General features: G+C 51.5%; 4 protein-coding genes across 4 annotated transcripts, besides 8 other annotated features; all 4 read left to right on the top strand.

Moving 5' to 3' along the window:
• Positions 1–130: 130 nt before the first annotated feature.
• On the top strand, positions 131–841 carry TraAM80_05922 (uncharacterized protein; the record flags this gene model as incomplete). Its single annotated transcript, XM_029382782.1, has 1 exon — positions 131–841. One exon carries the CDS (start codon positions 131–133, stop codon positions 839–841), a length of 711 nt encoding a protein of 236 aa, XP_029237451.1.
• A 268-nt stretch (positions 842–1,109) lies between these two features.
• TraAM80_05923 (uncharacterized protein) lies at positions 1,110–2,114 on the top strand (the record flags this gene model as incomplete). The annotated part of the gene is made up of 1 exon (XM_029382783.1): positions 1,110–2,114. The coding sequence occupies one exon, from the start codon at positions 1,110–1,112 to the stop codon at positions 2,112–2,114; it is 1,005 nt and encodes a 334-aa protein (XP_029237452.1).
• An 11-nt stretch (positions 2,115–2,125) lies between these two features.
• Positions 2,126–2,152: a microsatellite.
• Positions 2,153–2,273: 121 nt separating this feature from the next.
• Positions 2,274–2,297: a microsatellite.
• An 824-nt stretch (positions 2,298–3,121) lies between these two features.
• Positions 3,122–4,960, top strand: TraAM80_05924 (tRNA (cytosine34-C5)-methyltransferase; the record flags this gene model as incomplete). Its single annotated transcript, XM_029382784.1, has 1 exon — positions 3,122–4,960. The coding sequence occupies one exon, from the start codon at positions 3,122–3,124 to the stop codon at positions 4,958–4,960; it is 1,839 nt and encodes a 612-aa protein (XP_029237453.1).
• A 388-nt stretch (positions 4,961–5,348) lies between these two features.
• Positions 5,349–5,384: a microsatellite.
• A 176-nt stretch (positions 5,385–5,560) lies between these two features.
• Positions 5,561–5,580: a microsatellite.
• Positions 5,581–5,950: 370 nt separating this feature from the next.
• Positions 5,951–5,976: a microsatellite.
• A 241-nt stretch (positions 5,977–6,217) lies between these two features.
• Positions 6,218–6,259: a microsatellite.
• A 12-nt stretch (positions 6,260–6,271) lies between these two features.
• Positions 6,272–9,022, top strand: TraAM80_05925 (RNA polymerase-associated protein CTR9; the record flags this gene model as incomplete). The annotated part of the gene is made up of 1 exon (XM_029382785.1): positions 6,272–9,022. One exon carries the CDS (start codon positions 6,272–6,274, stop codon positions 9,020–9,022), a length of 2,751 nt encoding a protein of 916 aa, XP_029237454.1.
• A 90-nt stretch (positions 9,023–9,112) lies between these two features.
• Positions 9,113–9,136: a microsatellite.
• A 285-nt stretch (positions 9,137–9,421) lies between these two features.
• Positions 9,422–9,449: a microsatellite.

A 9,449-nucleotide genomic window follows, 5' to 3' on the forward strand; every position in this document is an offset into this window, starting at 1 on the left:
ACACTCTAGCGGTGACGACTGTTTCATTAGCAGTGTCTTTTTTATGTAGGAAGTGTTGTGAGTGGGAGTTGTTTTTCTGTATTTGTTTATTCACTTTTGCTTTCACGGTTTGTCTGTAGGGGTTGGTGACATGAACTTCATCACGGACAATGCCTTTGTTGTGGACGATGATGAAGAAGAGGCAGTAGCACTTGGATCTTCACCTTGTAGTCTCCACTGCGAGGAGGAGGAGGAGGGAACCGAAGAAGAGGCGGAGGAGGAGGAAGAAACCGAAGAAGAGGCGGAGGAGGAGGAAGAAACCGAAGAAGAGGCGGAGGAGGGAGAAGCTGAAGAAAATGACGAACGGTACGAAGACGTAGAACACGGCAAGGAGGCAGTGGAGGAATTGGAGGTCACATGCAACTCCGGCAATGATGAAAATACACCTGCGCCAGCGGCAAAGCCGTATATACAAAAAGGGCCAAGCGCTACAAACGTATTCACCTCGGTGTTTGCCTGCCCGCAGGCAACCAGTGCGACAGGGACCTCTCTTCAGCACTGTCACGTGTTGGCCTCATCGTCATCAGTAGTAATGCCACCGGCAGAAGGGACAACAGGCGACGGGAAGTCGGGGTTGGTTATTCCGCCTACTGGGCGTGTCCAGGCGAAGCAGATGCGAGTGCTAACCCGGTTTCTTGATTTTCAAGCAAAGACGTCGGCTGGGCGCGAGAAGCGTCAGCGAGGCCTTTTGTGCAATGAAGAAACAGCCGAAGCGATGGCGGTCTTGGCGAGGTTTGAGCTTTCCCTTCCAACAACTCGGTTTGATGAACAGTTGGAGGGTATTTTGTCAAAGTCGTGGTGACACTCCATGGGGCACTAAGTGTGGAACTCCCCACGAATGGGAGACATGAAAGTGGGAGGAAAAACGGAAAAAGAAATGAAGCTGAGTATCTCATTTTGGAATTGTCTGAATGCTTGCAAAAATACTCCTTTTTTTTTGTTCTTGTTGTTGCTTTTTTTAAAATTCCCCATGCATTTTTTTTTTTTGCCTTTTTTCCTTTTTTTCTTTTGTTTTTATTTGTTTGTGACTTTTGTCTTTCTTCCACAGCGTGATTCCGTGTGTGTGTGAAATGTTGGGCCGAGAGTTTTTGTATGAAATTCGCTTTATGGACACTGCAAACGCGGTGGAGGATGTACACAAGCGGCTTTTAAAAGCTGTCAAGGATGAATTTGGGCGTGAAGCGCCTTCTACACACAGTTTGTGTCAGTGCTCGGTGTTGTGTGGCGCGTTCTGTCGTCGCTTGGCTATGTTAGATGCTTCTGTGATTAGAGATGCGGCTAAATACGTGGAGCTGCTTCGCTCGGAGCTGAGCAGTCTTGTTTCTCCTGTCCAAGAGGCGTCGTTTTTTGCCTATGCGATGGGTGAGATAGAGGCCTTCTGCACGATGCGACGGGTTATGTATCGTCAGCGCCTCGATGCGCTTACAAAGTCTGTCCCTGCATCTCGGTGGGATGTGGAAAAAATTACAAACGTGATGAAGGATTTATCAGCTTCCAGCTGGCGTCCTCAGAGTATTCGCAGTTGCCATGAAGTAGTTAAACGACCTCGAGAGATCGGTGATGCCGGTAGTGATGGCGTGCCAATGGCGGTGCGTTGGCGGCTCCCCTTGCGAGACCCCATTTCGTTGGTAGTCATAACGATTCCTGCCAGGGGTTCGTTGTGTCGGCACAAGGAGGTTTTTGACATGGCGACGTTTGTGCGCGCCACTCAGCGGGCAGCACTACGTCAGAGAGAATGCGTTGAGGAAACTGCAAACCCGAGGTGGGGTTCTGGTAGCGACGAGGCGTTACCGGCGGTGGCGTGTCCAATCTGCGGAAGGGCCGCACCGTTGCACGGGGTGCGTGTTGATGAACTTATTATGGGGGCCATGCACCAACATGCTGCGAAGGGAGGCACTCTTTCTCCAGACGATTGTGTGGTCTGGGACGACTCAAGGTCTGCCTATGAAGTTGTAAAGGCTCCTGCTGCCACGCCTGTAGCTGACGAGATGTTGGAGGAGATGCCGGAGAGAGAGCCTGACCATCCGCTGCGGGTAGTGCACATTGAAGGCCACGTGCTTTACGCAGAGGAATGAGAGAGTCTTGCTTATTTTTTTACTTTTTCTTTTTTTTTGTAGCTGGATTTTTCTTCCCTGCCGTCTCTCTTTTCATGTAAGCAAGTACGCTTGTGCCGCGTGCACAGCATGCATATTGAACTTAGATTCCTTCTTTGCATATCCTCTGCCATCTCTTTTTAGATATATATATATATATATATAACTAGAAGAAGAACATATTTTGTCCTTTTTTCATATCGAGCAGATATCTCTTACGGAGACATGAAGAAGAGCGTCTCCCTCAAGGAGTTTTCTACGACACCGACTGTGTCGTACATGCTGAGTAAGGATGGTCACAATATTGCGGGAGGTGTTGGAAGTGACATTTCCAACGGCCACAGCAACGCTCTGCGCCACTCTGCTTCCCAAGCGTTGAGGGAGGAGAAGGCAAGGGCCGCGTCGAATGACGGCACGTCCGACACGATGTTCGATATGGAGTAGGGACTCAAGAAGTCATTCACTCAACGCAGAACGTGCAATCACAAAAAAAAAACGGCAACAACAGAAACGCAAAGGTGAGAAGTGGACTAATAATAAACAAAGTCGAACCCAACGGTGACGGATTTTTAGCAACAGAGATACGAATAACAATAAAAGCAAAAAAAAAAGGTTGGATAAAGGATGGAATAAAGTGGAGTGAAGGATGTCTGGCCTATTGGGCCGATGCCGACCGTCGTATTTGGTGAGGTCAGAGGTAAAACACATATGCATGTGTGCGTGTGACGTGCACATTTACATGTATATCAGGAGCAAAATATGTGGTCACTGCGTATAAACAGCCTCGGCTGCCCCTCTCTTTTTTTTTTTTCTTTCTTTCTTGTTGCCATCACATCTTTACTTGCCGTATCAGAGGATGCGGGTTTCGTATTATCCGTTTATTTACTTATCTGTTGAGATTGTTTTGTTTCTTTTTTTTGCCCCAGTGGTGCAAGGGTTGGGGAGATATCGCAAGGGGGAGGGAATAGGTGCAGCAGGTGCGAGAGGCTATGCGTCGCAATCAAATGCGGAAAGGTGGCCTTAAGCGGGGGCGTCAGGAGGACACTTGGGCGGCCGACGCGCGTGATGTCTCGACCTTGGCAAACGATGCGTTTAACCGCTATTACAAGACGAATGTGGTGGGGGAGGCGGAGTGGGATGCGTTTATGGAGGCGCTTCGCCGTGCGCTGCCCATGGCTTTCCGTGTGCATCCATCTTTGTCATGCGCTGACGCCGTTCTTGAATACCTGAAGTCCCGCCTGAGTAGTGTACTGCCAGTGACGCAACTCCCTTTCGTTACTGAGGGTGCAGCACTGCAGTGTGCCGTCTCTCGTGGGGAGCTTAAGCGCAGCGTGGAATTGAAGGCATTAAAGAAGATAATTGCTGCAATGAATGAGGGTGGCTACCTGACCCGTCAAGAGGCAGTAAGTATGCTACCTCCAGTGCTACTTCAAGTGCGTCCAGGCCACCGTGTGCTGGACATGTGCGCGGCACCCGGGAGTAAAACCTCACAAATCCTTGAAGCTCTTCTTTCTTCTGCGGAGGATGGTGTTGTGGTGGCAAATGATATTAATACCTCACGGCTTGATGTCCTTTTGCATCAGACGAACCGCTCAGCCGGTGCACACGCACATTTGATTGTGACGAACCATGATGCAACACAATTTCCCCTGTTACCGTCGGAGGACAAGTTTGATCGCGTGCTGTGCGATGTGATGTGCTCTGGTGACGGCACGCTGAGGAAGTCAGTGGATATGTGGCCCCGTTGGAATACCCTTCTTGGCGCCAACCTGCACAGTACTCAGATTCGGGTCCTGCTACGTGGAATGATGCTTTGCAAGAAGGGGGGCATAGTAGTCTACTCCACCTGCAGTCTAAACCCTGTGGAGGATGAGGCTGTTGTGTCGGAGTGCCTTGTCCAGTCTAAAAACACGTTCCGATTGATTGATCCCACCCCGCTCGCGCCTGGTCTCGTGGCGGCCCCAGGCTTGAAGGATTGGTCGCTGCTCACGAGGGACCTCACAACGAGGTTGCACACGATGGAGGAGGCTCAGACGTTTTGTGCAAGAGACTCAAGGAACGGATTTTCTTACGTTGCCTCCATGTTCCCCAACAGTGCGCGTTTGCAGGAGCAAAATATACACTACACTAAACGTGTTCTACCGCACCTTCAGGATACAGGCGGTTTTTTTGTCGCGGTAATGGAGTGCCTTGAGGAGTATCCAACTCCTACTGCCGCCCCCACTTCTTCCTCTTCCTTCCATGGGAAGGGCGAGATGCTTAAGCCTCTTTCACCTCTGCTACAGGAAGAGGTGCAGGCTGCTTTGGGTCTTCCTGATTCTTTTCCGGGAGACCAACTATTTGTTCGGAATGAGACCGCGCGTGAACAGAAAATTTACTTTGCGAATAAGGCTGTGTGTGCCATCCTCCCCAAACTTGGACCTCGTGTTGTACACGTGGGATCCAAGGTATTCGAATCCTACGTGAAGTACAGTAACAATAAGCTTAGGTTTAGCGCTGAAGGTGTTGGTGTGCTAGTTCCTTTACTGCCTCCTTCCTTTATTGTGGAGATTAGCCCGGAGACGGTGCTGCAACTCAGTCAGAGTAAGCTGGCCGCGACATCACTCCCGCAGCTTCCGCCAAATCACAGTTTTGTATTTAAATCAGACATGACGGTTGCAGGTGCGGTGTACATCGCGGCGGAGAGGGTGGGGTTGGGTCAAATCGCGGCAAAGGTTGCTGACTGGCAGGTCACACTGGCCAAGCTAACACTTGGGCAACCGCTGGTGGAGGGCAACGAAGAAGCCGGCGTGGACGCGGTTCGAGTTGAAGGTGATGGCGAGCCTTGAGTGGTGGAGAGGGAGAGATAATGAGCAAGCAAGAAGGACGGTTACTGTTGATGTGCATGTGTGTACGTGTGTAACTTGTAATGCCTTCATTGCTGCTGTAGTGGTGGTCTACGCTGCAGTAGAAACATAAATTAATTAATTTATTTATGTGACTTTTGTTTTGCTTCGCGGTATGAGCAGCTACTTGCTGCTGCTCGTTTTTTTTTTTTTGCGTCGCTTGCATGTGAGATACGCTGGCTTTTCCTTCTAATTGTGGCTCTGAGTGGATAGGGGCCAAAGTTTTTGTGCGCGGAAGCTATGGTGTGATGACGAGATCAGCACGTGCTTTTCCTCTTGACGCTCTAGCGCCGCATTGCCGACGTCCGTCCTGCTAATGCACACACACACGGAGAGATAGGGAGAGAGAGAGAGAGAGAGAGAGAGATGCTTTGCGCTTTGTCCAAAGTGATCAGTGCAGGATCAAGCTGGCCACGCGCCGGTGGATGTTGGGCTTGTGAGCTGGGGATTTGTAACGGGACTGTCGCCCGGGATGCTGCAGCAGCGTTCCGTAACTTTGCGTCTGTGCAGAGGAATAGGCTTGGGGAAAAACGAGCGACGGATTCTCTCTCTCTCTTTCTCTCGCGGTGCTGATCCTGAAGGTGCACCGTTACACAGTTGGCGGTATTGCAAGATGACACTTCGATGCGGCGCGTGTCGTTAGGCATGTGGGAATCGCTTTGTCCCTACACTGGAGGGAGGGAAAAGCCGCAAAATATTGTAAATTCTCGTGCGGGGGGAGGAGGGCGACGAGGTTGGGATCCTGCAGGAGCACCGCTTGTACTTTTTCTTTACATGACGACATCAAGGCACCGCAATGGTGAGTAACATTTCCACTCTGCTGCGAGTTTCCCTTCGTCTCCTTTTCCCTTCCTAGTTATTTCTGCTGGGGTAGGCGAGGAGCTTTCTTCAGTTGCATGCTACGGAGCCATTTGAAGGCTTCTGGATCACAATGAGGGAAAGAGAGAGAGTGAGAGAGAATTAGATGGGGAGATAAGGGGGAGGGTTTTTTTTCTTTTTTACGCGTGTGCGTGTCCGCATAGCTGTGTGTGCGAGGGAGATGGAGGACTGAGTGCGATTGTGCGTCCGTCTCTCTTTTAATTTCCCTCACTTTCGTTGTGACGATGGACTCGATTTCTCTCCTACACATATGGAGTGGAAGTGATCCGCGGAGGGAGTGCGTGAAGGTAACGAAGACGAAGGAAAACTGTCCGTTTACTGCACACATACACACACACACACACACTCACTCACTCACTCACAGGTTAATATATCATGCTAGCGTATTCCCAACGGACGCAAGCGACGTTAGACGACGCGCATGACGCCTTTTCGCGGGGTGAAATTGAGCACGCCAAGTCAATCCTTGATAGCGTTGACATTTCGGAGGCACACAGCCGGGAGGAGCTGCATGACCTTTTTGCCATCCGTTGTGTGCGTGCTTCCATTGCAGCAATGGGGGGCGAACGGACGGTGGCAAGTATCATGAGCGACACCATGTCCCACTCGCTGCACCGTCCTGTAGCGCTTTACTTGGAAGGGCTTGCGGCAATGGCAAGTGGCACAAATCTTCAGACGGCACGTGTGAAGTTTGAGGAGGCGTTTCGCGCAGATGGCCACTTTGTGTTAGCGAGGCTAGGACTTGCCGCTGTGAGTTACCACATGAAACGTTACAAGAAGTCTTTTTCCCACTATCGCGCTCTTTTGGAAACACTCGGAAGCGCCTGCCCTCCGATTGTGCGGGTGGGGATGGGGCTTTGCGCGTATCACCTGAGTCATCTGGACTACGCACAGAGATGCCTGGAGCGGGCCCTAGAGGTGAATAAGGATGATGAGTTGGCCCTCCTGGCGCTCCTTGTGGTGTTTCTTGACCGCTGTCAAATTCCAAAGGTGATTGAGGTGGCGCAGCGTCTACGCCACTTGCTGCCAGGGAATGCCATGGTGCTGCTCAAGGTGGCGGACCTCGTGTACTTCCGCGCTGTGACACAGAAGCGAGTGAAGGCGGCTGCAGGCTCCATCCGCCGCCTGCTTGCAGAGGTGCGTCGGGTGGCCACCGTTGAGGAAAGTGCCACAGCGGATTATCAGGAAGGCCGATTGTGTCTTGCTCTTGATGACCTTTCTAACGCCCGTTTGTTGCTTGAGTCGGCCATGCAGGTTCTCCCGAATCTGATGGCAGCACGGATTCACTACGCTCGGGCTTTACTCCTCTCGGGAAGGGAAACCGAGGCTGAACATTTGTTGCTGCGCGTTAACAGGGATAATCCTAATCAAAAGGAGGTCTTGCAGCTGCTGGCGGCCTACGCTTCTCGTCATGGTCTACATGAGAAGGCATTGGAGTATAGTGGGCGTCTCACGGAGATTGTGGCACCTGGGGACATTCGGTCATGGTCCCTTGCCTCCTGGTGTGCCCGTTTAAATAAAGAGGATACAAAAAAGCTCATGTCGCATCTTGCTCGGATTCAACAAGAGGTGGGGGAATCCGTGTCAATGCAGTTGCTTGCGAATATAGCTTCTATAGGTGGGGACACTGACGCTTTACAGAGGATCCTAGATCGGGAACTTGGGGCGGACTTTTTAAGTCAACCCAACCTACCTGTAGTCTATGTCCCTTTGGTGTTTAACTTGGCACTCTTGTTAGAGGAAACCGATCGTACGAGGGCCCGACAACTTTACATATACCTTGTAAAGCAGCACGGTTATTTTCAGCCTCCGTATATTCGCCTTCATGTTCTTGCAAAGGCAGACGGATTCGTACGACAAGCCGTCGCTTGGCTTGTTTTGTTGCAGCAGATTGTGCCAGAGGATCCCACCTCGTTAGCGTCCATTGCCGAACTATTTTTTACACAGTCTCGTGCTACTGCAGCAATGGCGGCACTTCGCTCTGCGAGAGGTCGACCTCTTCCAGTTGCCCTCGCCTTTGGAGCGGTGTTTCTTTGGTGCAGCCAGCAGCACGGCAAAGACAATCGTCGTTTTTTAGCAAGTGCCAAGGATCGTTTTACATTTGTTTTGCGTCGTGATAATGGCAATGTGTTGGCGGCGCACGGGCTTGCCTGTTGCCTTGGTTTGGAGGCAGACTATGATCGTTGCCAGTGCCTGCTAGATCGTGTTGGAGAAGTGCGTCCAAACTGTGACTACGTGCGTCGGCACCATGAGGCGCACATGGCCAATGTAAAGACGCTGAATGACAGCTTCAAGCAGGCCATAGACTACCTTGAACGTGACCCGAAGCGAACACCGTTGCAGACATCTTCGTTGGCGTTTTGTTTGGCGTGTGAAAATCGCTATGAGGAGGCCGTTGCAGTGCTCAATGCGGTTGTGGCGGAGAATCCAAACTTGCCCCTTCTGCAGTATAATCTTTCTCTCTTGTACTGCGCTGCATTTGTCCATGCGATTGCACGCAAGGAGGCGATCACACCAGAGAAGGCACGGGATCTCCGCCAGTCTCTTGCCACGGGTCTCTCCATTGCCTTTGAGTTTGTCCGGCAAGAGCCACGCTCTCAGGCGATGGCGGTTGCCAAGACGTTTCTCAAGACTGCCTGCGCCTACTGCCTGAATTTGAATGATCACAACATCGGCCGTCTTATTGTGGCGGGCCAGCGTGACTCCGCGGAGTACGCGCGGCAGTCGAAGCTTTGGCAGCGTGTGTATAGCGAGTTTCAAAAGGAGAAGCAGCATGAAGTAGAGCAGCGCCAGGCTGAGCAGCGGCAACGTCAGGAGCAGGAGCTTCAGGTGGCACGTGAGATTCTGGACGACTTTCGACGTTCACAGCTTGATCAGGTGACGATTCTCGACGAAGAGACACGCACGCGACTCGAGGCGTATCGTGCTGAGTTTGGCTCTGCCGTCCCGCCTTTCGCCAACGACGCGGCAGGGGATGTGGTGAGGTCAGTCGACCCGTCTGGAAATACTTCGACCGCAATCCTTGGCGGCATGAACCTTGAGGAGGACGATATGGCGTGGGTGGAACCAGCCGGGGTGGAAAAGGAGCTTGAAGGAAAGCTGGGGGGGGCGGATGCTTCGGCGTGATGTGTTGGCGTTGGTGATGGGTGCATGCGAACGGCACTCTCAAGCAGTGAGGACACAAACACAGGAAGCAACAACAAAAATAACACGAATAAGGAAGGAGCAAAGGAAGGAAGGGGTGGGGTGGGAGGGAGAAGGAGGCGGAAGCGGACGCCACAGGACCAGTGATGGATCGCTAATGCACTTTCTTACACTCTGATGGGAAAGTGACTGCTAGGAAAAAGGATGGGGGTATACAGTCCGGCAGCTCAGTGGAAGGCGAAGAAGGAACTGGCTGATGTGACATCCCTTTGTGCAGGAGAAAAACAGCTTCCTCCCTTCTTTGCTTGTGATGGTGGGAAAGTGAGGAAGGCGAATTGATGTCTGTGCCGTTAAGCCGTGTGACTCTTTGCGCGAGTAAGCAAAAAAGAAAAAAAAAAGAAAAAAAAAA

The sequence above is a fragment of the Trypanosoma rangeli genome (genome assembly GCF_003719475.1).
Source record: "Trypanosoma rangeli strain AM80 chromosome Unknown Tra_15.4_contig_00204, whole genome shotgun sequence".
In the NCBI taxonomy this organism is placed as follows: domain Eukaryota; phylum Euglenozoa; class Kinetoplastea; order Trypanosomatida; family Trypanosomatidae; genus Trypanosoma; species Trypanosoma rangeli.